We start from the raw sequence: 25998 nt of genomic DNA, 5'->3' as shown, positions 1-25998 counted from the left end.
GGAGGAAGCAGACACCCCTCCTGTGCCTGAAGAGCTGGGCAAAGAGCAGAGACCTGCCTGAGAGGCACAGAGAGAAGCCCCCTCCCCACCTCAGCCTTTGGTTCTTCTCGGGGAACTGAACGGAGGCCCAGCACTTCCCTGCAGCCACTCCCAAACTCAAGATGCTCCTGTCGCTTCTCATGCCAGCCTACTCTCCTTGCACACACGATCAATAAAAGTGGCATTTCTGGAATTTTAGCTCCTGTCTGTCTGGTGGCACGGCCGAACTCAGGGATCCCACGGGGCGCATGGGGTGGAGGGACTTATCTGCCAGGGAAAGGCTGCCCTGATGCCCAATCCTGGCTCTGTGTCCAGAGGCAGACGGACCTGGACGAGGCAGCCCTGCATCTCTGGGTCCTCCCCTGGGCGGCTGTTTTCCTGGGGCAGTAGAGAATTGGGGGGGGGGGCGCTTTTAGTGGAGCAAATGGCGGCAGAGCAGAGCAACCTATGGGGTGTCTCCCCTTCTCTGGCCTTCTCCTGAGCCCCACGCGAGGCTGCCTCCCCCAAGTGGGAGTCCCCCCCCCCCAACAAAACTGGCGAGACATCCATGCAGGAGCCCTCCGCTTTATTATCCGTCAATGTTTCCCATCCCTGCTTCCTTCCTCCCTGGACCCCAATTTCAACATGGCCTGGCCCGGTGGATTAAAGGGGGCGGGGCAGGTACCTGCTCCAAGAAAGGCCCCTCCCGTGGCTTAGGGCCTACTCCCTGCTCTCCTTGTCCTGAATGGCTGGGGAGGCTCAGGGCCCAGTCCTGCCTCAACCGACTTCTCTCCCAGGCCCCCACCTCTGATATAGCTGTGGATTGAGGCCCTAAAGGCAGTCGTGGTCCTTCCTGGAGGGGTCGCGCCCCCCTCCGGCTGGTGCATAGAATTGAAGGGTGCGCTTAAGCTCTCCAGCGGCTGATGGGGCGCCGGGCGGGGGATGCTGCTCCGCAGACAGACCACGCAAGGGTCAGGAGGGGCTCAAGGCTGGCCCTTCCTCCCATATTGACACGCAAAGGCACTGGGGTGAGAGGGGGGGGGTCAGCTCTCAGCACCCGAGGTTTCGGTGTTGTCTCTTCACACCGGCATGGGCATCTCGTTGTATTCGTCCACCCCTTCCCTCTCATCCAGGATGGGCTCCGCCTCGGCCGCGTCCAGCTGCAGGGGAGAGACCCACACGGGTGATGGGCTTGGTCCTCTCCAGGATCGGCTCTCCCCCACTTCCCACACACCCCGCACACCTCTGCACCCCAAACTTACACACTTCATCTCCCGCTCTGTAAAGATGCGGCTCAGCAGGCACAACCGAAGAGGCACGGTGAGGATGAGGATGAAGGGGAAGGCCAGCGAGGCCACGGTGGACATGACAGCCCAGAGCACGGCCAGGCAAGCCAGCTGCAGGAGCGTGAACAGGTGCATTCGCATTGTGCGTACCTGGAGGGGAGGGAAAGGAGGATGTGTTGGGCGGGCGGCCTGGTTCCCCCTGTTGCATGGAGGCCTTGCCCGCCTCCATCCCTCAGCCCCCCTACTATGGATGTCATCCCTGGCAAGCAGCGAGGTTGGGTTGGGAGCCGGAGGTAGAAAGATGTAGCAGTGGTGGGATTCAAATAATTTAACAACTGGTTCTCTGCCCGAATGACTGGCTGGGTGGGCGTGGCCATGGTGTGCGACAAACAGCACTTGGGCTCCTGCCCCTCCCTGGGAGCCAAAATAGAGTGCGTGGGGACTCCTGGAAGGGGTGGGGCAGGGCAGAGCCAGCCATCAATTTAACTCCCGGTTTGCCCGAACCGGCTGAATCCCTCCACTGAGGTATAGGCAGCCACACCTGCGACATCATGCACACATACAGACACATGACACAAAAGAGCAAGCCAACGGGTTCCTTTGGAGGGAGCGTGAAAAGCACAAACCCCTGTGGAAGACACTCTCCTCCCTTGCAACCACCGCGTGGTCAATGGATGGTCAGGGGGAGGGGAGGGAGAGCATCCCACCAGAAAGATTCCCTGCTTAAAGTGAGTGACCGGAGGGCCATTGTGCGCAGGAAAAGGCATGACTCATCCTGGGATTCATGGGGCGGGGGGCAAAGCGCCCCTTGCCGGGGCCCTGGGGTGAACATAAATCCAAGCAGAGCTGGCCCGCTGGGCCCCCAATTGGAGTGAGAGCCTTGGCAGGGGCCACTTGGGGTCCGTCTCTGCCAGATCTCAAACCACAGGCATCTTTTCCACCAGTGGCCTCCCAAGGCTACCAGCCTGAGAACACCGCGCCAGTTGTGTTCCCTGGACACAGCCAGAAAGGCACCGGTCACAAAGTAACCCTGCTGCAGGAACTACGACAAGTCGCCGAAGGACAAGAGTTATACTAATATCTCAAAAATAATGGAACAGAATCCTTAAAGAAAGCGTGCCGAAGAAGAGGGACAAAGTGGAATGTGAATAACAACAATTCATTTTTTAAAAAATAATTTAAATGATTTAAATTGACTAAAACAGGTCAACGTGGTGGCTCAGTGGATAGGACGCTGAGCTTGTCGATCGAAAGGTCGGCAGTTCAGCAGTTCGAATCCCTAGTGCCGCATAACAGGGTAAGCTCCTGTTACTTGTCCCAGCTTCTGCCAACCTAGCAGTTCGAAAGCAGGTAAAAAATGCAAGTAGAAAAATAGGGACCACCTTTGGTGGGAAGGGAACAGTGTTCCGTGCGTCTTTGGCATTGAGTCATGCCGGCCACATGAGCACGGAGACGTCTCCGGACAGCACTGGCTCTTTGGCTTTGAAACAGAGATGAGCATCGCCCCCTAGAGTCGGGAACGACTAGCACATATGTGCGAGGGGAACCTCTGCCTTTTACCTAAATTGACTAATCCAGGGGTCCCCAACCTTTCTGGGTTGGTGGCCTGGAGCAGGGGGCGGGGAGAAGGGATGATTTTGTGGGAGGGGCAGGCATATATGCGTGTGCACCAGGGGTGGGTTCTACTCACCTTTACTATCGGTTCGCAATGGGGCTGCGCACACGCTCCTCTGCACATGCGCAGAAGCGTTTTGATGACGTCGGGGTCGGTGGGCGGAGCCTCCCTCTGGTTTTATTACCAGTTCTATAGAACCGGTTCGAACTGGGGGCAGCCCACCACTGGCAACCCACCACTTTGAGCGGCCACTAAATGAACGGTTGTAAATTACGTGTAGTTGGGGCACAGGAGGAGGAAAGTGTGGAGTAGTAATCAGTGAGTTACTAGCCTCGGAGTGCTTGTCTGGGTGTAGCCCAGAGACCTGTGTGGTTGTGTCGGGTGGGGGTGGGTGGGGGGGTGGGGGGCTTTGGAGCCTACCGACTCGCGTGTATGTCAAAGAGGGCGGGAAAGGAACGGACGTAGCCGTGGGATGTGCCCCCAAATAGATGGCTCAGCCATGAAACAAAGCCAGCAGATCTATAGAAACAGGTGGCAAGCAGGTGTGGCGGAAGAGGCTTAAACTCAAGGTAAACACTTTGTAAACAGAAAAGCAGTTTTGGCTGGAAAAAGGGTTGCAAAGGGAAGGGAGCGGAGGAATGTGCCAGCTGCCTCCAGGCAGATCCGGAGAAGGCGCAGAGGCTCCCTTGGAAAGGGCTTAGCAAAGGCAGACCATCCCAAGACAGTAGTTCAGCCAAAGGAGACCAGCCGGGCCCGGACGCCTGTGGCAGTATCACCACCGACTCGGTGGCACCCAGAGGACAGACTGACACTCAGGAGAAAGAGGGAGGAGAGAGGCTTTGCAGGGAGAAAAGAAGAACGAGAAAGAAGGGATGCAGAAGAATTTAGGGGGCAGATAGACTGACATGAATCACATCACAAAAGCAGAGCATCCCTACAGTAGGACCCACAGGCCTCCACCCCTTTCCCAGAGGCAGGGAGGGCCCTGCATCTGGAAAGCCTGACCTTCTTGACGTAGGGCATGTCCGGGTGGTGCTTGGGGGGCATGAGCAGCAGGTGGAGGCGCTCGTAGAACTGGATCCCGTTCAGCGAGGTGACGCCCATGTAAAGGAAGATGCCGAAGAGCACCGCCAGCGGGATTCTGCGCAGCAGGTCCCCGATCACGATGGACAAGCCTGGTGGGAGGGGCAGGAAGGGTGTGCTCAGTTCCCCTCCCTCCCAGCCCCACAGCAGCCCTCCTTCCAAATCCAGCAGCCAGTGTGAGCAGCAAGGCCGTGTGGACAGGGGGGAAAACAGTTGGCCACGCCAGTCAACCACCCTGCAATAAATGGGGGAGTAGAGCGACTCACCCACAAGGACGGCCACCAGCAGCCCGGTGACCCGCTGCTCCTTCACCTCCTGGATTTTGGGCTTGTCCCCTGGGGCCACGGCCTTGCTCATGACAGTGAGCGCATTGGCATGTGTGACGGAGCGCACCGTGGCAGCTGCCAGCCACGGCAGCCCGAAAAGGGCACAGAAGCCACCCATGGCCACGATCAGCAGCAGGTCCAGGTGGAAGCCGGAGCCCTTCTGCAATTTCCGCTCCTTCTTACTGATGATCAGCCTGGGGGCAGAGGGGAAAGCAGGGTGTGTATGTGTGTGTGTGTGTGGGGGCTCCTCTCCATGTATGCCCGAAAGACCAGTGGGGGAGGGCAGGAAGAGGACCCCCAGCCAGCAACACTCACGTGGTGATCTGCGTCTCCATGAAGATGAGGATGAAGACCAGAACGGCAGGCAGGACGCTGGCCAACATCATCCACACTGGGAAAGCCTTGCTGCTGCCCAGAGGGTTGATCACCCAGCCTCGCTTGTCGGGGGACGTGACTGAGAAGCCACTGGGCACCGACAGTTTCTGTATATGGGGAGAGTAGGAGAAAAGAATTCGGGGGTGTGTGTGTGAATAAAAGCGAAAGGGGCAAGCAGGGGCTGCTCAGGATCCAGCCAGGACCTCTGGTGAGCCAGCCAGGGGGCATGCCTGAGCAGGGGGTTGCATGGTTGCACCTCCCTTGCGGGGAAGCCCGAAGGGGACTCCAGGAACCCCCCTCCTACCTGAGTGTAAGTGTCCTGGATGCTGGAATCCACCAGCACCATGAGGAGGATGGCGATGGGCACCCCAAAGTCTCCGATCACCCGCCGGACCTGCCCGGAGAGACCTGCTCAGCCACAGGAGCCTCTGAGCACGCGTGGAGTGTCGTGCCTCCTCCCCTGCAGCACCGCTTCTGTTTGCCGACAACAGTCTCCCCCAGACCCTCCCCACCTCCGGGACCCCCGGTACAGGCCACGCACCCGGCCGGGGAAGAAGCGGCTGTTCTTGAACTTCCGCAGGAAGAAGGCAATAAAGAAGGTGCCGGCCATCAGCACCAGCGAGAGGAGGGCCGTGTTGGGCTGGCCAGTCATTTCCAAAGCGTCACGGCCGATTGTTCCATTCTCTAGTCCCAGAAGGCCGCTGGTGCCGTTCCCGCAGCCGTGCAGCGGGTGCGCCTGGAAGATCTGCATGGAAAGAGGGAACAGAAGGGGTTCAGGTGTCACCTGGGTGGGAAACCTCTGGGCCATCGTTGCCACCAAGGGGCCCCTTCCCGGCCGCCCTGCTTGATTTTCAGTCCATGTCCCCCCTTCCATGTCTCAGCCGTAGGACCACCTCCCTGCTCCGGTCACCTTGATGAGTTTGAAGAAGGTCTCGTAGATGAAGATGAGGGAGATGAGGAAGGCGAAGATCTCCTGGGTGAAGCGGGAGACGAAACGCACCAGGAAGCTGCCCTCGAAGGCCACGATGGCCAGCACAATCAGGACAAGCCAGAAGCCGATCCAGACGCGGCCCACCAGGTACTCCATGCCGTGCGAGTTGCAGAACTGCCAACGGGCAAAAAGAGGACAAAGACCCAGCGGTCCGAGGGCTGCCTCTGTGGGATCATGAGGGGCGAGCTGGGGGGAGCGACGCCAAGGGGCCTTGCTCCCAAGGGGCCAAGAGTTGTCCCAGAGCCTCCTGCTTCCGATCCAAAGAATGCGGCAGAGGAGCTGCAGACAAACAGACACCCCTCGGAAATCTGGGCAGCCCCCAAACTCACCGTGAAGAAGGCTTCCTCAAACACCAGGAGGGGCCCCGAGAAGCCGATGACCAGGAGTGGCTGAGCCCCCAGGAGGCAGAAGAGAACACCCTGAATGGCCGTGGAAATGATCAGCTCTGAGACCCCAATTAGCCCCTCGGTCTTCTCGCCTGGAAGAGACGGAGGGCGAAGCTGAGGTTTAGGGGGGTCCCCAGCCCCAGCTCCCTTGCCTCCCCTGTGGCCCTGAATCCAGCCCCCCCCCTTGCTCACCCAGCAGCCCCCCAAAGGTGATGGCGGGCGAGAGGGCTGCAAAGTAGATGAAAATGACAGCCGCCAGGCACTGAGGGTCCAGAGCATCCCGGAAATCGCTGAGATACTTGGGATAACGCCGACGGACATCCCGGACAAGCCCCCCAAAAGGTCGGCCAGTGCGTTGAAGAGGATCGGCCTCTAATTCTTCTTCCTCCTCCTCCACCTTCAGCTTCAGCAAGGCTGGGGTGGTGCAAACAGGGAATCAGGGAGGGGGAGGCCTGCCAGAGCCCCACATCCCACCCCACTCTGATCACAAGAGCCCGCCTTGTAAGAGGGTCTTGGGTGAATTAGCACTTGGCATTTCCCAGAACAGACCTCGGTTTGCCTTATGCGTGGACAGAAGAAACAGAGGAACCAGGGCAGAGGAACCAACATACACACACACACACACAAATGGCCGAAGCCGAAGCAAGGGTCTGCAGCCCCCACCCCCATCCCTAGCCTACCTTTCTCCTCCGGTGATTTGGGCTCGAGGGCTGCCCCAGCCATCAGCCGCCGTTCCTGCTCCTCCCTCCGGCGCAGCATCTCCCGCTGGAAGTGCGCTACGCTCCGTAGCAGCTCCTCACCCTGCACCTCCGAGGGCGGCAGCACCACGCTGCAGTCCAGGAACTCATTGATGGCCTGCAGCAGGTCGTGCCGGTCGTCGGCCAAGTAAGCTGCTTCGTGGAATTGCTGGGGACCAAGTGCAGAAGGGGACGGCTGCAGTCAGGACAACTCGCCGTGGCCAACTCATTGCAGTCAACTCCCCACGGCCAACCTGCTACAGCCAACTCGCCACGGCCAACTCGCCACGGCCAACTCACCGCAACCAACTTGTTGTGGCCAACTCTCTGCGGCCAACTGTCTGCAGGACAATTGAACAATTAAATTGAATTTTTTAAACAATTACACAAATGTTTTAAGGTTTGCCATTCACGTTTCATTCTGTCTCTGCTTTTGCATCTGTTCTTTAATTATTCTATTCCAACATTTCTTTCACATTAATCTAACTCTTGTCCCACAGTGAGCTGTCCTGGGGTGAGATGGCCATGGAGAGTTGGCCATGGAAAGTTGGCCGTGGCGAAATGTCCTAGACCCCTCCGGAAGGCCTTGAGTGCCGGGTCCCAGGATGGCACCTACCTTGTCGGACATCAGGGTGGAGATAGAGCGCCCGATCTCGTGGTAGTCCATGTTGGCACTGCTGGGGCCCAAGAGCACGAACAGGAAGCGTACCGGCACTGGCACCTCCAGGACGGCATCCAGCTGAGCAGCCTCCTGCAGCCGCACAAAGGCCATGGTGGGCTGGTCCAGGAACTGCACACAACCTGCGGGGAGAAGACGGGTGTGGGGTGTCCGTCGAGGCCTGCCCCCCCCCCAAGCCCTCTGTCACCCCCCAATTTCCTTACCCACAAGCACCACAGTGGCTTCGGCATTGTCTGGAATCTTCTCTAGCAGCTTCAGCTCATGTTTCGACTTGGAGCGAGTGATGGTGCCGGACAGAACAGGGGAGGCCACTTCCTTCTGCAAAGTCTACAGGAGGGGAGGATGGGACCTGGAATCCATTGGCTGCTGGATGCCCCATCAATGCTCCCACCAGACGCCCCTCAACTCTTCCCCAGCCCCCAAACCTGATTCCAGTAAGAAGCCCATAAATAACAGAATTACAGAAGGGACCTTGGAGGTCATCTAGACCAACCCCCTGCTCAAGAAGAACCTTTACAATATAAGAGTTCGAAGAACCTTGGAGGTCATCTAGTCCAACCCCCTGCTCAGGCAGGAGACCCTTTCCAAATTCCAGAATCACAGAATTGGAACGGACCTTGGAGGTCATCTAGTCCAACAGCCTTGTCAGGCATAAATGGCCAAAACCCAGGAAAAAGCCATCACAAACTGCAATCACGGGACCATGGAATGCCGTGGCACATCCTGTGGTCATGTGACCTTGGGGTGGGGGTGGGGTGTCCCAGACTGCTTAGGGTGGCCATGAGCACCAGTTCTGTGGGTCTCAGGACTTCGAGCAGTCATAAAAACCACCCGTCGTTAAGCGAGGACTAGCTGTAATTTCACTGCAAGGCTTCTGCTGGGACTCAAAACATTTCCTGTTCCACTTTCTCATCCCGTGCTGGGTTTCCAGCTCAACAATGCAGCTCAAGTAAATTTGTAGCTACCCCCCCACCCACCCCCAGCATGAGAGGTTCCCCTGCTGGAGCGAGCCAAGGGGGGAGGGGAAGGGGGAGGGAGGCTTGAACCCACCTCCCTGAACCAGAGCCCCCTGATCTCAATGTCTGTCACAATTTATTTAGTGCTCTCTGAGCTGGCTGGTTTTCTTGCAGACGTTTTACTGCCAAGCTAGGTAACATCATCAGCCCTGGAAGAGACAATGGGGTCCGCTCTCTAAACTTCTTTCTTGCCCTGATAACGTTACCTAGTCGGGTCACGAAACATCTGCAAGAAAATAACCAAGCTCAGAGAGCAACAGCTCCTCCTCTTTCCCTTTCCCTTCTCTTCCTCCTCCTCCTTCTCCTCCCCCTCCCCCTCCCCCTCTTTTCCTCCTCAATCCCCCTGCCTTCTAGCACTGATGATGTTACCTAATTGGGTCACAAAACGTCTGCAAGAGAACCACCCAGCTCAGACACCACCAGGGACTCCCCCACCCCCCCATTCAACCCTGAGCTGCAAAGATCCTATCACCACCGTTCATTTGTTCGGACAGCTGCGATCTACGATTGGCGGTGGACTTGAACCCGGGTCTGCTCCATCCTAACATCAGATCTTCTTTGGCCATTCCCACCTAGAAGGCCATCTGCCACGTCTGCCCCCCACCCCTAGTGGTTTCTCTCCCTTCCCCCTCCTTGTCTCACGGGTGGGGAGGGTGTCCCTTCCTCACCCATAGGGTCCAGGCAAGTTGGCTGCCCCTTGGACCAGGCGGGGGATCTCCGTGAAAGCTCACCTCCTTCTCAAGGTCCACCCGCGTCTCATGCTCACCCACAGGGCCAATGAGTGGATCGGTGACGGTGGGCTCGGGGCCTTCTCCGACGTGGTTGGCACTGTGATGGTGACCCAGCAGAGAGCCGAGCGAGCCGGCTGAGATGTTGCGAGGGAAGGAGAACTCTTTCTCATCGCAGGGATGGCTGTGGGAGAGACCACCTTGTGCGTCAAGCTGTGCCTTGGCCAGCATCTCTGGCAGCACCCCAGGAAGAAAGAGGGGCTCTGGGGAAACTGGCGGTCCAGACGAGCGACCCTTGCCATCTGAACGAGCAACCCTTCCTGCTCCAGATGAGCCACCCTCATGCTCTGGACGAGCCACTCTCGCGGTCCCGACAAGCAAGCGTCGTGGTCCCGACAAGCGAGCCTCGTGGTCCCGACGAACGAGCCTCACTGTGTGGACGAGCTACCCTCACTGTCCAAATGAGCTACCCTCGCCATCCGGACGAGCGAGCCTCGCATTCCGGGTCCTCCAGCTGGGTCCAAAGCTGTGCGACGGGGGTGGCTTTCCCTGCCTCAGTCTCTCCTCAACCTTCAGCCGGACAGGGGTAAGACCGACACACTCACCTATGCTTAAGCAGCAGCGCCCGCAGTACATTGGCGCGGTCCTCGGCACGGATCTGGTCGGAGATGATCATCTGCTCCACCACTTGATGGGCCACCCCTGGCAGAGTCTTCTGGTCCAGATCGAGAAGGACTGCACCTACAGGGGACAGGAGGAGGGGTCGGGGGAGGGCGCACTTGAGCAGCTACACCTGCTGCCAGTGGTCCTACAGTTGGTTCCCTGGGTGAGAAGGCCCCATGTCTAGGACAGCAGCGGGGAGACCGCTGGCCGCCCATGTCAGCTACTCCCGGTCCCTTCGTCCTTCCGTCCTGGATGTATAACCAATTCAAAGGCCGTCTGATCAATCTCCGGCCTCACTTTCTCTCCTGGATTAATCATTGTACTGGCCTGGTAGAAAGGCTCACTCTCTGCTCTGCACCCACTCCGGATTCCAGAATCCCCCAACTGGCAAAAGGAACCAGTTTGCTCAGGAGTGAAATGCTCCCGGTTTGGACTGGATCGGGCGATCCAGTAGCGATCGTGAACTGGTAGCGATGGCGGAGCAAAGCTCTGCCCACCCGCCTGGGTGTCGTTACTTCCTGGTTTTAATGTGTTCTTTACCCTCTGCACACGTGCAGAAAGTTTTGCATGCACTTCCGAACTGGTAAGTAGATTTCACCCCTGCTCCACCCACCCACCCCCATCCTGCCCCCCATCGTCCCCTTTTTTGCCTTCCCTTTTTTTCATCCAGGTGCTCACAGCAAAATACCAAAAAGGCTCCTCCCCCCCAGCCCCTCCCACAATCCGGACCCGTACAAGCAGCCAGAAGCAGCTTGGCAAAGCAGGCACAAGAGTCTCTGGATCCAGAGGGCACAGCCACAGCCCGGCCCCGCCCCACTGAACTGGCAGCACTGCTCCAGGTCTATTTGATCCTGGAAAAAAACTCCGGGGGCAGCAGCCCTCACCACCCTCTCAGACCCACGGAGCCCTCCTCCCACGCCCCGTTGCCTACCGTGGGCGAGGGTCCTGCGTAACTCCAGCAGGCTTCGGAAGGAGAGGGAGGCCACGTGGGGCTTCCCCCATCGGTCGGTCTCCTCCTCCACATCTTCCTCAAATTTGATCCAGCGGGCCGTCTCTTTCCACTGCAGCTCCTGGTTCTTGTCCAGGGTCAGTTCGTTCAACTCCACAAACACCTGCGTCAGAGGGGGAGGGGGGACAAGAGCAATGCTCGGGGGAGGGGGAACTGGCAAGACCACCCTCCAGAGCGGGACCCCTGGAGCAGGACCTCTCTGGTCTGGTGGGTGGACCAGAGCGCCCCAACAGCAGCTTCAAGGCCTCGGTTTCCCGAATAGGCCCATCCGAGGTGAGCCATGGGCACAAAGCCCCTCCTCCCAAGCCCGGATTTTTCCTCTCCCCCTCACCTCGTGGGGCTTCCGGTCCTGCTTCCGCAGCCGGGCGCTGGCCTCCTGCCGGTCCTTGCCCAGGTGCACCACCTGCCCTTTGGTGCTCTTTCGGACCAGGTGCCGGCGCACGCCTGGCACGTCCTCAAACCTATGGCCTATAGCAGAGGATTGGTGAGATGGGGGACACTGACAGCCAGACCGCCCCCAACAAGGCCTTCCTAGGACATCCTCCGGTGACCCTCGCTCACACCCCCCCCCCAACAAGGTGGGAGATCTGGACATTCAGTTTCCAGGGCTAGAGGTGACACTCTCCATGCGGACAGAGGGCGTAGAACCGGGGTGTCAAACTCAAGGCATGGGGGCTTGATCTGGTCTGCGATGTGGTTAGATCTGGCCTGCAAGGCTACCCTGAAAACAGTGAAAGACCAGCCCCTGGCGCCTCAGCCCCAGCACTGATCTAAAACTTGGTGGTGGCCATCTGGGCCCGAACGTGGTCAGCCTTAGATCTGCAGGGCCGCCACGGAGTCAGCGATCCCATGGAGACAATGGATCCCCCCAGCCCCCCTCCGGCCACTACAGCCCCTCCCCCCACTCAGCACGAGCAACGTCGAGCTGACCACGACCACCCCAGTCATGTCCACTCGGCCCCTTCAAGGTCAACCCCAACCCTGATGTGGCCCTCAATGGAATTGAGTTTGACACCCCTGGCGTAGAAACTGGAGGTTGCTCTAAAAGTTCTGGGCTCCACTTTTCCCCTCCCAGTCCGGAAGCTGCTCTTCCGTCCCCCCAGCCCGACTCACTCTTCATGTAATCCAAGTCTGACGAGGCCAAGGTCAGGGCCTCCGACTCGTCGGTGGGCACATTCTGGTACCGCGCCTGCTCCATGCCCGTCATGCTGCCGATGCACCGCCGTTCATTGAGGTTATAGCTGCGGTGGCCTGGCTGCGATTTGGAGAGCGGGCGTTCGGCAGGGGAGCTGCCCTCGGCCACCCCGGCAGCCCCAGAGTCCTCCAGGTCAGAGCTGCAAGACATAGGCCCGTCTCAGCAACTGGGGCCCAGTAGTCCTGTCTTGGATTGACCCCCATTTTCTTTGCCTCTAGGCGCCCAACAGAGCCTGGCATTCTCCTGGCTCCCCGGATGGTACTGTGCCCATCGAACAAGAGAAGGAAGAGCCCACCACACCCGCAGCTCTTCCAAAGCAGAGTTCCCCCCCGCCCTCCCGCCACTTCTCTCCCCTACCCAGGAAAGACACCTTGGCGTATCCTGCATCTCCTGAACCCCGCAATCCAGAAGGACCCTCGCCCCATAGTAGCCCCGTCCTTCCCCAAAGCTGCCTCGGGCCTCCTTACCTGCTTGATTTGGTTCCCGCTGCCGCTTGGGGGCTTCTGGCGTCAGCCCTCGGCCCTGAGGGCAGAGCGGGGGTCCCAGCTGGCTCCCCAGAGAGGGGGCTCTGCCGTTCTGTGTCATCCTCCTGCAGGAAGAACTGGAAGTTCCAAAAGGAGGGTCAGCACCAGGTTAGGATGCTCTCCCCTGCCTCCCTCCCCATCCGCCCCTACCTGCACCCCCTCAGGAGAGCTGTTTGGCAGCAGCTCCTCTGGGGTAGGCTCAGTCTCCGTGTCACAGGTGTCATCCTCCCCTTCCTCTTCCTGGCCCACTTCTGCCTCCTCTTCGATGGTAGGGGTCTCCCCAGCTACTGAGGCCCGGGCTCTGGGGGTCTTCTTCTTCTTCTTCTTGCTTTGCGAACCCTTTTTCCGCCGGCCCTCAGAGGGCAAGTGGGCAGATAGCGGGTGATGGATATGACGGGAAGACTGGCGGTGGTCTGTGGAAGAGGCAGGGGCTGTAACTCCTACGGACGGCCCCTCCCCAGCCGCGAGACACAGGGTCACCCATCCCCATCTCCGCTGTGCTAGGAAGAGCTTCCCCCCTCTTTTCCACTGTGCCCCAAAGACCACCGCCCCCTCCCCATCTACCTACATTCAAAATCCTCCTCGCTGTAGCTCCGGCCGGCTTCCTCCACGCCCCGCGGGTGCGTGTCCTGCAAGAGCTCCTCGAAGCGCTCCACTCGCAACTCCCGGCTCAGGTCCTTCTCCTCCTCCTCCTCCTCTTCCTCCTGAGGCCCCGCGAAGGGGGGAGACGCGGGAGGTTCCTGCTGCCGAGCAAGCGCACAAAACGTCTTCAGCGCTGGCGCTCCATGCGAGTTTTGAGCTTGGGGGAAGGGGCGCGCGGAGTGAGCGAGGGACCCACGCAAGACTCTTGCCTACCTGAGCCATGGAGCTCCGGCTGCAAAGGCGGCTCTTGGCCGCCCGCAGGATTTATCTGGCTGTGGGCAGCCAGGGAAGGTCATGCCGTCCGCGGGTGGGTGGCGGCTCCATCGCTTTCCATGCCACTCCAAATATTGACTGATCGGGGCGCCCCTCGCGCCGGCCGACACCGGCACAGATTGGCCCATCCTGACCGCCTCCCTCCCGGCTCAAGGTGACCCATGCAAGGTCTCCAGCCACGCAGGGAAAAGCTGCCCCCCTTCTTCCATCCCTGCCCCAAACTTGGAACCGACCCCCGGGCTCTGCTGCTGGGTCACAGTCCAGATCACCTGGGAAGAAGGGGTGCCCCACCCCCAAGAAACCCCCTCCCCTCCCCGACTGTAAGACCCAACCGGCCACCTATTCGAAGGGGGAGAAAACCCCTCTCCTGCTCCAGCCAGCCCCCCCCAACCCTATCCCTGCCTCTAAAAAGCCTCTGAGCATGTTCAGAGTGCAACACACACACACACACACACCGCAAATTAAAGGAAAGCTCTGAGCGGGCTCTTTAGCTTCGGTTTATGGGGCGGAGTGGGGGCTATGAACCCAGCCGACTGATCCTGGTGCGCTGAAGAGGGTCCCTGGGGTCCAAAGGATAAAACGCCTCATGGCAATGTCAGGGACGGGGCACATGGGCTCAGGAGTCCCTGCCTTTCTTCTCCCATCCCAGGCGTGCCCTGCTCTGCGCTGGCTGCTTCACTTCTTCTGCGCCCACCTTGTGCCCTGCGTCCTTAAAGAGTAGTCCTCAAGGGTTCTACATCGACAGGGAGGAGAGTAAGCAGTTGTGGGGAGGGAAGGTTACTACAAGGTTCCGTCTTAGGCCCAGGACTCTTCCATAGCTTTATCGATGACTAAGATGAGGGACTAGAAGGGGAACATTCAAATTCACAAAGGACCCTAAGATGGCAGAAACAGCCAACAGCCCACGAGACAAGCTCAGGATCCAAATAGACTCGAACCCGGGGCCCTATCCACCGAAATGCAATTCAGAGGGCCTGTGGGGAGCCCTTTCTTTGGGGATCATGAGTGCAAGCTGGTCCATGGCATAACCATCCCCCCAAAAAAATTTTTTAGCCATTCCCCCCACAGCTCAGCCTGGCTTTGAGCAGATGTGGTGTGGAGACACCCCACCGGCCCCCTCTGGATCCATTAGCCACACCCGAAGGACCCACCAAGGCACCTGGGGTGGGGGTGGGGAATTGGCAGGCCAAATTCGGGTGCCTGTCTGCCACGGCTATGGGTCAAGGCCCCCCCCACAGCCAGCCAGCCCCCCCCCATCCAAGGGTTCCTGATGGGGCAGTTTGCAGTTCAGCCCAGGAAAACCTGCGTCCCACGGAAGGGCCTTCTTGTGCATGCCCCCCCCCACATGCTTCATCCCTCCCCCCTGCCTCCCCCCACCTCTCCTACGCTCCAAAGTGGGGAAGGGGGTTCAGCCTGCCAATCCTGCCCCAGATAAACGGGCCACTCTGTGTGTGTGTGTGTCTGTGTGTGAGCAGCAGCTCCCTGGGTGGCTTGACCTTCACAAGCCCCAAAAACGGCCCAATGTGGGGAAGTAGAAACCCCCACCCCCAAAGAGCTCCATCCATTGGGTGCCGGCTTAGTCTAGATGACCTCTAGGATCCAGGCTGGGCAATGGGGAAGGGAGGGAGGAAGGGAGAGTTGTGTGGTCCGAAGGATGGTCTCCTAGGGCTGCTCCAGAGGGGTGAGAAGGGCGGCAGTCCAGACTCAGGATATTCCCCCCATCCCAGTTACCCCCTCCTCACCCCACAAATCAGAGACTGGATGGGGTCTCTTCTGGCTCTTCCCCAGGGTGTTCACCCACCCCCCGTCCCCACATATTTGGGGAAATCGAAAAGGGAGGTGGGAGGCAGGCAGCCCCTTGGCTCCTTGACCCATGGGTGTGTGTGTGGGGGGGGAGGAAAGCCGACTTGGGGCCTAATTCTGACCTCCACCTACAGCTCTTCGGCATTTGGGGCCAACCGCCCCGAGACCCCCACACATGCCCAATGTGTAGGGCTACAGAGGCCAGCCCTGGGTAACCCACCGAATCCAAGCCCCCTCCTCTCCTGAGATGGGGGGGGGTGACTCACCCCTTCGGAGGTGCCGGAGATGACATGACGGTGCTCGGCGGACATCCGGCCACGGCTCATGGCAACCTCCTCCTGGCGGGCGAGCCCAGCCCTTACCCCTTCTCGTTCTCCTTAGGGCTCAGAGGAAAGAGTGGGGCCACCATAACCTGCAGGGGAGAAGTACAGTCAGTGGGGAGGGGGGGGCACCCAATTCCCCACCTCCTCCCGGGGGTCCAGAGAGCCAGTCTGGAAAGAGAAGGGGCCACCAGACCCTCCCTCTGGCTCGGCAGACCGACTGTCCCATCCTAGTGACCTGGCAGAGACCGAGCCGCCGTAATTTGACTAGGTGGCTGTCAGCTTGACTAGGTGGCTCAGTGGCTAAGACACGGAGCTTGTCGAGCAGAAAGGTTGGCAGTTCGGCGGTTTGAATTCCTGGTACAAGTCTCCTGCAACTGAGCAGGGGGTTGGACTAGATGACCTCCAAGGTCCCTTCCACCTCTGTTACTGTTAATGCTGTTAAAATTCTCTGGCCAAAGATGGAGCCTGAGGGGGGTGGGTCTCTAACGCCGGCACCCCCCTGCCCAAAAAGGAGGAAGAAAGGGGAACCGGCCACAGCTGGCCGGGATCGAAACAGCCTCCTCCCTCCAACATGCGTCGTTCGGGGCCTTGAGCACATCCCTACCTGGGCCAGCCTTGCCACCTTGGTGTGTGTGTGTGTCTGTGTGTGTCTGTGTGTGTGACAGGGCCTCGTGCCCACCTCCGGTTTTGCACACGCATGGAGGTGGCAACGTCACAGGGGCTGCAAGTGTCAGATATATGGGACATGTCAGGCGATCAACCGAATCCCTCTCCCCAAATTGGCACCCCAGGAGAAGCAGCCATAAAACCGGTTGCCAGCTCAAAGCTGCCCTATGCCAGCCAGTCTGTGCCAACAAGTCAGCGAGACCCCAGATAGAGGAAGGGGCCGGGCAGCATCCCTTCCCTCCCCCTCGCCTAATGGGGAAGCAGCCCTGGGGGGCTAAGGCTCGCGGGACCCATTCACAGGGGTCCTGAATACATGAAACCCTCCAACAACCGGTTGAAGGCCTAGGCTGCCCACAGTCATAGGCACCGGCCGGCAGGGAGGGCATTGCCAGTCGGGATGTGGGAGGCCCTTCGCTGCCAATCATTAACCAGTGGACTTTGGCCCTCCAGTCTTCGGCGGGTCACGAGTGCGGGACAAGCTTCAGAAGGGATTAGGTGGCTTTCCTCCACTGACCCCCCTCCCAAACGGCCTGCCAGGCTCCCACGGGCACCACGCTGCCAGGTGTCAAACCAGCCACACGGACGGGCTGCAAAATGCCTGTTCCCCCCACCAAATGCCCCTGCAAAAGAGGTCTCCTTCCTCCAGGACGGGCAGTGTGAGGAGGGCAGCCAGGGCTTTGGGGGGAGCAATCGGGGGCCCCCCTTTCCCAAACCCAGCTGGCTGTCAAAGCTGGCAGTGGGGCAATTCGGAGCACCAAAACCAGAAGCCCCCCTCCTCAGGGGAACCGAGACCCCACCCATAAACCCTGGCTGGTGGATTCCCCCCGTCCTGTCCCGCTTGCTCTCCCCTCCACCCTCCCGCCGGGCGAGGGCTGCACCCACGTTTGTCTTGGCCCTTCCGCTCCCTCCCCGCAGGCGCCAAAGTCAACCCTGGGCCCGGCGGGTGGCCGGTTTGATCCGGCCAGAACTGAGCGGCCCCTTCGTTGTTGCCATCACGCCAGCCCACTTCCCCGGCCCAGGTGGGCGCCTGTATGGAGTGGGGGCTTTACGACAGCACAAAGTTCGCTGCCTTTTCGCCCTGAAAGCAGCCTCTGTGCATATGCAGAGTGCCTTTCACTAACTACCCTGGCTGACTTCTCAGCCCATAAACCATTGGCTGCCCTGACCCCCATCTTAACCCCCCCCCCAAAAAAGCCATGGAGCTCAGCTGCCTCCCGAGCACTCACCTCTGCCCCACAGCTGCCCCAGAGCCTTTATGTCCTGGGATGGAAGGGCATATGGGGAAGTGGAACGGGGCAGCCGGTGGGTGACTCGCCCTCACAAGGCCTTGGCTCATTCGCTTGGGAACTGTGGCGGGGGGGGGGAAGACATGGCATAAGCCCACCCCCCCACCCGTGGCACACAGTTTCCATGAACACAACAACCGATGGAAAAGATCAGGCTGGCTCCGGTGCCCTTCCAGATGCCAGGGATGTCTTCCCCAGCCCCCGCAGGCAGCCCTGCTGGCACCCACATCCGCTGCCCCCCTCCCCATGCCAAAGGCTTCTCTTGCATTCCCTTCCTTCCTGGGTGGCAAACCTTCCCCCCCAAATACGGGGAAGGGGATTTGGCCCTTGGCTCTAGCTCAGATGCCACCGGGCAGGGATGGGGAGGGGGGCTGGCAGCCCAGATTGGCATCCCGCTGAGGGCCAGAAGGGCCACAAGGCTGGCACCATGGGACACCCCGGAAGCAGGGCATGGGTGGGGGACATCCCCTCCCTCCCAACAGGGTAACCTCTGGTGCCCATCCTCCTCACTGGGCTGGCAAAGTCTTCTGCCCCTCTCTCAGCCTGCCACCAACTCCAGAGGCCGGGTGAGGGAAGGCAGGGGTGCTTCCTTGCCACGAGACCTCCTGCCCCCTCTGGTGCCACCCTAGAGCCGGGGAAGGGGGGAGAACTGGGGAGCGGGAAGAAGCAGGATTTGGCAACTCTGCAGCTGCATTCCAGGGACGAGTCCTGGCTGGCCCGGCTAAGGCGATTATGGGCACCGAGTTGCCACCCTGGAGGCTCGGCTCCAACCGCTCCAGATTCCTGAGGATGCCCTCCCCCTTGTGGGGGAGGGGCAGAGGAAGCAGACAGGGTAAGGGTCTCACCGCCTTCCTCCCCCCCCACAGGAGCCTCCCTTCTTCTTGGTAGAGAGAGAATGCCCTGGTCCAGCAGTAACAGATTGCCCTCCAAATTTGGGTGGGTGGGAGCGTAGAACAATGATGCCATCGGGTTCACCAATTCAAGACTCAAGCCCTGAGCACGATGAAGCCTCCTGCTCTGCCCTACAGGAAAGAGAGCGGGGAGGGGGCTATGGGGGGCATCCGGTGGCCTCCTGCACTCAGCGGGCCTGTTCACTCAACCCCTCCTGATGCCCGCTGCCCCGGATGGGCCAAGAACCCCCTAAAGACCCCAGCTGACGGCTCCCTTTCCCAGCTGGCATATGTTTCCATGCCAGGCCCTTCTTGGCTTGTGCCCGGGGCTCCCCACCTGGCACTTTCCCTGGCACCCCAGTTTGGCCAAGGCAGCCAGGGTGCGCTGGGCGGTGGGGGGGGGGGGAAGGAGAGGTGCTGCCAGGATGGCACCCGCTCTGCCAACAGACCTTCCTAGAAACACTGCCGAGATGCCAAGGGAACCACTGTGGCTCCTTGGTGCCACCAGAGCAATAACAGAACCCAGCACAGAAAGTAACAGTGGACTGGCTGGCTCAGTTCCTTGGCACGGCTGGCAAGAGTTGCCCGCGAGCTGAGAGAGTTCCTGCCCTGACTGCTGGGAGGGAGTAATGGTGTCCCCCAGCAGGTGGGGGACATCCCAGCCTCTCTGGATGGGAAGCCTCGATGCCCCCTCCCCGTGCAGTGAGACAGTCTCTGCAAACGTGGGCACCAGCCGCTGGAAGCGGGCACACTTTTTAGACAGGAGGACAGACGCCGGGCCATGGGGACGGCAGCCCACCCAGGCAGAGCTAGAGTCACCCAGGCCTGCTAAAAATAGCCCTCTCCACAACCCCCACCCCTACTCCAGCACTGAGGGTGAATCACCAGAAACCACAAGAGTCCAGAGGCGGGTAGCGCCTGGGCAGTGGGAAGGGGCCTATCCTACGTGGGAGCAATTTTGGCATCCCCCCCTCGTCTCCCACCTGCGGGACCAGCTCTGCCAAAGCCGAAAGGAAAGCAAGACCCATCCGGCACTCGGAGACCACCCCCCATCCCAAATCCCTCCATCCCCCAGGGGGTATGCAAACCTCCTGGATGCCCAGGGCTTGGCACTTCCTGTCCCGGCCAGCCTGGAAGAACCGGTGATGCTGAAATTTGGAGGGAGATGCCAGCTTCCCCTGGAGAGGAGGGAAGGAGGGGGCCCCCTCAAGACTCAATCCCTAGCTTGGAAAAGGAAGGGGGAGGGGGCGGGTGGCACAGCCATGAGATGGACATGCCAATCTGTTTGGGCACCTGCCTGAGTGTGACCTGACTTAAGGCCGGGCCAGCTAAGCATGCCCGCTGCTGCCAGAGAGGGGAAGTGAAGGGCTCCAAGACCTTCAGGGAATCCCCCCACAACAAATCAACCACGTTCTGTTTTCACCCTGGCAGCCTGGTGCCCATCTGCCAATGGGGCATCACAGCAGCGGGAAGGGCCAGGCAGGCCGGGATGCCTCCCATCCCGATCACCCATTGCTCCCTGGGCTCCTGCCGCTGCAAAGGGTGCCGGGTGCCACATCTGACTCACCCAGAGCACACGGCCGGACTCGGAGACCGGCAACAGCCCACAGGGCACCCTCCCCTCCCCCCCCAGTCGGAGACAGAGACTTCTGCCTGTGCCAAGACAGGTGGCCAGCTCAAGAGGGAGGGCGAGGAGGAAGCTAACCCCCCCCCACACACCTCCCAGAAGCGAGACCCTCACCTGCCTCCAGCCCTCCCTGGCACAGCAGCAGCGGGCAGCGTCCCGCCTGACAGGCGTGGATACCCGGGCGGGCAAGGGGGGTGCTGCCCGGCGTCTCTTTGTTCTTCCGTGGCGTCAGCAAAATGCCCTTTTGCCCCCCCTCTAGCCTCCTAAGCCCCCCTCGGTTGCAGCGGCCGCCACTCTGCCCAGCCCGGCCCCTCCTCCCTCCCTGCCTGATGCCCCCTCCCAGGAAAGGGAAGGGGAGGACTTGGCTTGTGGGCCGATGGGGGTGTGTGCTTTCTTCCATCCCAGGACGCCCTCTGCCCACCCGGAGGAACTTCTGCCTGTCCGGATGTGTGCCGCTCTCCTCCCAGGGCACTCTCACTTTCCTTCACGTGTCCCCACTCTGTTCCCCCACCCCACCCCCGCCCCAGGGAAGAGGAGATGCCCGGCCCCACAATGCTGCCAACGAATGGTTACAGCCTCAGGCTACCCCCGCCTTCATAGAAATGCCCCCTGCCAGGCCTCCGAAGGGCGGCAGACTGGCAAAGTGCGGGGTGGGGTGGGTAGGCTGTCCCCACCCCCCCATAATTGGCACCTGTCAGGCTGACGGGAGGAGGGAGCGGGCACCAAATGACACCTTTATAGCCCGATGCCAGAGTGCCAGGGCTGTGCCCGCCTGTCCTTGCCCCTGCTAAAAGGGGGTTCTGCTCCCCATTCCCGAGGGGGAACTCACACTCTGGCCCCCTCCCCTTTAACCAGGTGGTGGGACAAGATCAGGTGAGCACAGGACAGGGGAGGTAGGGAGGGTGCCTGATCTGCCAGTCAGGGGTGATGGACAGGAGCCCCCCGCCTCTCTACCAGCCCCCGCTCCAGCCATAGTTCCAGCAGGTGCCAGGCCAAGAGAAGCCTGCCACCCCCTCCTGCCTCGCCCCTTCCCTGGAGTGACCCTGGAGGGGGAGTGGGCTACCTGCCTCTCAGCCCCCTCCCCTGGCCTTGGCCGACCCGAGTGGGTGGGCTAGGTGCTCCATACGGGGAGTCCTCGACTGAACGGCCGCAATTCCCATCACTAAGCGAGACAACGGTTCCTCCATGATGTTTTTGTCCCAGTTTTGCGACTGTGCGCGCCACCGTTATTAAGGGAATCACTTCAGTTAGTAACACGGTCATTAAGGGAAGTGGACTTTGACTTTGCTTTCCAGGAGGTCCCAGAGAAGGGACGCTGTGACCGTCACATATATGAGTCGAGAAGCCAAGCTTCTGAGTTTTGATGATGTGAAATGGTCTAGGGTCTCCTGCTTGAGCGAGGGGAAGGGGGGGCTGGACTAGATGACCTCCGAGGTACCTTCCAACTGTGATTGATTGATTGGCTGAAAAAGGGGTCGTAAGCCCCACTTTGCAGTGCCGGTCACTAAATGAAGCATTGTTGTATGTCAAGGACCACCAATATTTTCAAAGTCACTGCACCAAGCTTCTCTTTTTGCTTGTTCCTCCCCACAAATACACAGGGGTATATGAAAAAAGCCCACCCCTTGAGACCCCTCCCCATTCAGAGTTCCCTCCAGGCAGGGGCTTAAAAAGAAATGGGGAGGTGTGGGGTCTCTGTTCCTTCTCCCCACAGAGCCTGGCTGGACCCCGGAGGGCATTTGGATCTTCTCTTGACCCTCTCCCCACCCCACAGATTCAGTGGAGCCGGTGAGACCCCCTCCTCAAATTAGAACAACACGCTTGGACGGGACCTTGGAGGTCTTCCAGTCTGACCCCATGATTCAGCCAGCTATCCCCGAGGGCCCACCCACCGCCCCTCCACTTGCGATCCCCAAATGAATGCCGAAAACTTTCCAGCTCTGTCTCTAAAAAGATGGGAGGCATGGGAGGCCCCCACCTCAAATCCATTCGCGGCTTGAACTGACCCCCCCCATCCTCTTGATAGGATGCCCAGCGCCAACTGGGTGCAAGGGGCTGGACTAGATGACCTCCGAGGTCCCTTCCAAATCTGTGATTCTTTTACGCAACCCTTGCCCCAAAAGACCCCCGGCAGGATAGATCCCGATGTGGAGAGAAGGAGGGAGGAAGGGCAAGTAACAGCTACTTCCAAGCACCGCACTCAAACCCTGCAGCTGCTAACATCCAGTGGCGAGTAGTTCCAGAGGCCAACAAAGGTCCAAAGTTAGACGCCTGGCTCCCTAGGGAAGGGGTCTGCGGCTATCTAGCTCCCTCTTCCTCCCTCATGCCCAGGGACCCAGTAAGGACCCCCAAAGAGGTGTTCCTGCCCCATCTGGGACCCACCCACCCAAATCCTGTTGAGGCCCCAGTTCAAAGGAGGGAAAACTGTGTGTGTGGGAGGAGGCTGAAAGAGAAGGCCAGACAGTGCTGGGTTAATCCCGGGGGGGTGGGGGGAGGGACAATTGGGGAGGGGGTCTTGGAGGGGGAGGGATGGATGCACCAGGAGATGGATCAGGTCCTGCCCCCCCATCCCAGCACATTAGCAATGCCAGCGGATGCCATCACACCGGTGCATCGGAGGTTTGGGGCATCCTTGTCTTATGACCGCAGCTGAGCCTAACATACCTGTCGTTACGGGAGACACAGATTCAGGGAGTTTGGCCCCGTTCAACGCTCTTTCTGATCCCGGTCATTAAGCGAATCCCCTGCAGTCGTCAATTGAGTCACCTGGTTCGTGAGTGGAATCTGGCTTCCCAGATTCGGAATCACGTGAGCCCCCTCCTTTGGGGGCATTGTGACCGTCGTAAATACGAACCGCTCGCTAAACCTCTGAATGTTGACTTTTTTTTCAGGGCCATGGCAATGCGGAATGGACTCTTTAGGAACCATTTAAATGTATTGTGAGCCGCCCTGAGTCTTCGGAGTGGGGCGGCATATAAATTGAATTCAATTGAAATTGAAAAACTGAAATCGTTAAGTTGAGGACTTCCTTATCGAGGAGAAGGGCTTCCCCCCTCCCCCCTGGGGCCCGAACCGACGCAACCAAAATTTGAACTTGGCTTCTGGATGATCTGACTCACTGGTTAGCCAGAATTAGCTGTTTGCGGGCGCATCAGTGAGTCAGACACTCCCCCCCTCCCGTGACACTGCCCCCTCCTTTTAGTGGCTGCTGGACCGATGCAGCCTCTGGCCCTGGCCTTGGCGACCTTGTGCAAAAAGAAAGCCGGGAAGCCAGCCGTTTTCTCGCTATCCCCCCCAAAAATAAATAAATAAATCAGAATAGAGCTGGCAAGGATACTCAGAGGTCATCAAGTCCAACCCCCTGCTCAAGCAGGAGACCCTGACAGAATCATACAATGACAAAGATGGAAGGGATCCTGGAGGTCATCTAGTCTAACCCCCTGCTTGAGCAAGAAACCCTTTCAGCTTCACAAAATCACAAGAGTTGGAAGGGTCCAATTTCCTATTTATCATTACAGGTAATCCTCGCTTTACGACAGTTCACTTATGTCCGTTCAAAGTTACAACGGCATGGGAATCAAAGTGACTTAGGATCTTATTTCACACTTACGACTCTTGCGGCACCCCCCACAGTCATGTGATTTACATTTGGATGCTTGATGATCGGCTCCTACTTACGACATCGCCATGTCTCTGTTAGCGACCCTCTGACAAGTCAAGGGGAAGCCCGACTCGTTTAACAACCCTGTGATTCACTGAACCACTGCAGTCAGTCAGTCACTCACTCAACAAAGGCGGAGCAAAACTCTGTTAGACAACGTCTCGCTTAGCGACATATATCTTGGGCTGAATTGCGGTCATACGTTCGAGGACTACCTGTAGATGACAAGCAATTTTGAACTCAGAAAAGCAATTGCTCCACGTTGCGAGAAGCAGAGGCACCGAGGATGGTCGGGGCACCAAGCCGAATCCTGCTGTGGGCCCTGCCCTGCCCCTGCTTGACCCAGAGCCCGCCTGGCTCAATCGGAGACCCCCCTCAATTGCCAGAGGACGTCTCTGAATGGACACAGCAGCTCAGCCCCAGAGAGAGACCCTGCATGTGGGCACTTCTTCTCGACGGGGCCGCGGTCCGGCTTGAGCAGGAGGTTGGACTAGAAGACCTCCAAGGCCCCTTCTAGCTATTCCATATTCTATTATTCTATTCTATTTGCTATTTTCTCTTCTATATTCTATTTAATTATATTCCATATTCCATATTCCATATTCCATTCCATTCCACTCCACTCCACTCTATTCTGCCATGCTGCTTTTGCCTGGAATCCCTCTCTGAGCCAGGGCTGGACTAGAGGACCTCAAGAGCGACCCCATCCTTGCAAGAGCCTAGCCTGCGAGGAGGAAAAGGGGGGGGGGTGTCTCCTGAGGACGTCTGGAGGCCTTGATGGGGGAGATCAGGGAATGTGAAACCCCCCGCATCAGCCCGAGAGAGCCAACCACCGATGGGGGTTCAGATTGAGGGAGGGCAGGAAGGGGGTGTGTGTTGTGGTACAGGGGAGAGGTTAAGAAGGGGCTCCCTGTGCCGGGGGGGGGGCTTCAGAAGAGGAGGAAGGGACTGAGGCCAGTTCTGAGATGCCCAGAGTGCTTTGGCATCAGCAACGGCAGTAGAGGAAAGTGACGTGCGGCGGGAGGATGAAAAAGATGTTGCAACATCTCTGAGAAATCAAAAGCATCTCTCTTGGGGAGGGGGTGGAAACGAGGGGGGGCTCACAGGGCGGTTGGTTTGTAGCCCTGAGCTGCAACCGGCCCAGCCCCAAATCTGGAGGTGGCAGAGCTGACAAACAGAGCTGACCCTTGGCTCACCCCTGGGGGCAAATGCCACTTGCAGGAACTGCACTAAATTGGGGGGGGGGAGGATAGAACCCCCTTCCCTCCAGACTGCAGCCTCCCCCTCCCCGCAGCAGAGACTCATAATGGAACCCCCCTCCCCCCGCGGTCTGCCAAGGGACTCCCAAACCTGGGGGGGGGGCGAGTCCCAAATCCAGCAGCACCAGCGGAACAAATCTGGCTCTGAAGGAGGGGGGAGGGGTCTATCAAGCACCCCTGGCTCCCTCCTCCACAAACATTCCTGGAAGCCCGTGGGGGGCGGGGGGGGGGCTGCGGAACTACAATTCCCAGCACCCTTCACCAGTAGCGAGATCAGCTGGACACTCAGCTGGTTCGGTCCGGGCATCCCAGGGAAGACGAGGGGAGGGGGAGGGGGAGGGGGTGGGCCGGTTCGAGCTGCTTTCCATGCATCCCCTCCGGGCAAAAGTGGGGTGGGGGCAGCCCGGGGAAGGGGGGAGGGACCCGCCTTACGCAACGCCTCCCGGACAGGTGCGCTGCCCGCGGCTTCCAAAGCCAGCCCCTCCCGGACCCGCCCGGCTGCCTCCGCACCGTTCCCACGCCCTCCCTTCCCAAATTCGGGGGAGGGGCGTGGGGAGGGGGAATTTCTGCAAGCCGGTCACGCGCCCGATTTGCCGCCGGGGGTCGTAACTCCGGGATTTGCTCCGCGGAGGAGCGTCCGCCGTATCTCCGACGCATTTGGGTCGGGGGTCCGCAATGCATACACACAAAAAGAGGAGGGGGTTTGGCACCTTTCTCCGGGGACCCAGACTTCCGTCGTTGCGGGGCCCGACTCCAGACTCCCGATCTGGACGCCCCCGGTCCTCGCTCCCGCGACCGCCACTCACCCGATCCGACAGCGTAGGGAAGCAGGGATCGAACCCGCTGCCGCCCGCCCCTCCGATTCCGACCTTCTCTCTCTCTCTCTCTCTCTCTCTAGCCGCGCATGCGCCGATGAAGCCCAGCCTTCGCCACGTGC

The 25998-nt window shown here is 59.6% G+C and overlaps 1 protein-coding gene across 20 annotated transcripts; it reads right to left on the bottom strand.

Moving 5' to 3' along the window:
• Positions 1–587: 587 nt before the first annotated feature.
• On the bottom strand, positions 588–25998 carry SLC4A2 (solute carrier family 4 member 2). Of its 20 annotated transcripts, none has more exons than XM_087894390.1 (24): positions 25868–25982; positions 23927–24017; positions 15616–15761; positions 13200–13371; positions 12782–13044; positions 12575–12708; positions 12026–12246; positions 11244–11380; positions 10835–11015; positions 9846–9981; positions 9244–9424; positions 7700–7823; positions 7434–7618; positions 6761–6986; positions 6273–6494; positions 6024–6172; positions 5614–5808; positions 5245–5448; positions 5008–5097; positions 4644–4810; positions 4269–4522; positions 3925–4094; positions 1281–1454; positions 588–1178 (listed from the first exon to the last, which is right to left on the bottom strand). In XM_087894390.1, the coding sequence occupies exons 3-24, from the start codon at positions 15673–15675 to the stop codon at positions 1098–1100; spliced, it is 3726 nt and encodes a 1241-aa protein (XP_087750516.1). In that variant the 5' UTR covers positions 15676–15761; positions 23927–24017; positions 25868–25982; the 3' UTR covers positions 588–1097. The 20 variants fall into 20 exon arrangements, with proteins under 20 accessions (XP_087750516.1, XP_060549690.1, XP_087750514.1 ...); XM_060693707.2 differs by having other exon boundaries at positions 13200–13374; positions 25868–25969; XM_087894388.1 differs by having other exon boundaries at positions 13200–13374; positions 23820–24017; positions 25772–25967.

The sequence above is a fragment of the Pantherophis guttatus genome, chromosome 4 (genome assembly GCF_059756535.1).
Source record: "Pantherophis guttatus breed Tessera chromosome 4, ASM5975653v1, whole genome shotgun sequence".
NCBI lineage: Eukaryota > Metazoa > Chordata > Lepidosauria > Squamata > Colubridae > Pantherophis > Pantherophis guttatus.
Note: the sequence above shows the minus strand (reverse complement) of the source record. Positions and strands in the feature narration are given on the sequence as shown.

What these genes read in the sequence shown, in the direction of transcription:
- SLC4A2 (XM_034423474.3), bottom strand. Translation starts at nt 15,675, where the DNA reads ATGAGCCGTGGCCGGATGTCCGCCGAGCACCGTCATGTCATCTCCGGC. An exon ending in CAAATCACCGGAGGAGAAAG is followed by an intron (nt 6,495 to 6,760) that starts GTAGGCTAGGGA and finishes GCACCACCCCAG; the next exon opens with CCTTGCTGAAGCTGAAGGTG. An exon ending in CCTTCTTCAAACTCATCAAG is followed by an intron (nt 5,449 to 5,613) that starts GTGACCGGAGCA and finishes CTTTCCATGCAG; the next exon opens with ATCTTCCAGGCGCACCCGCT.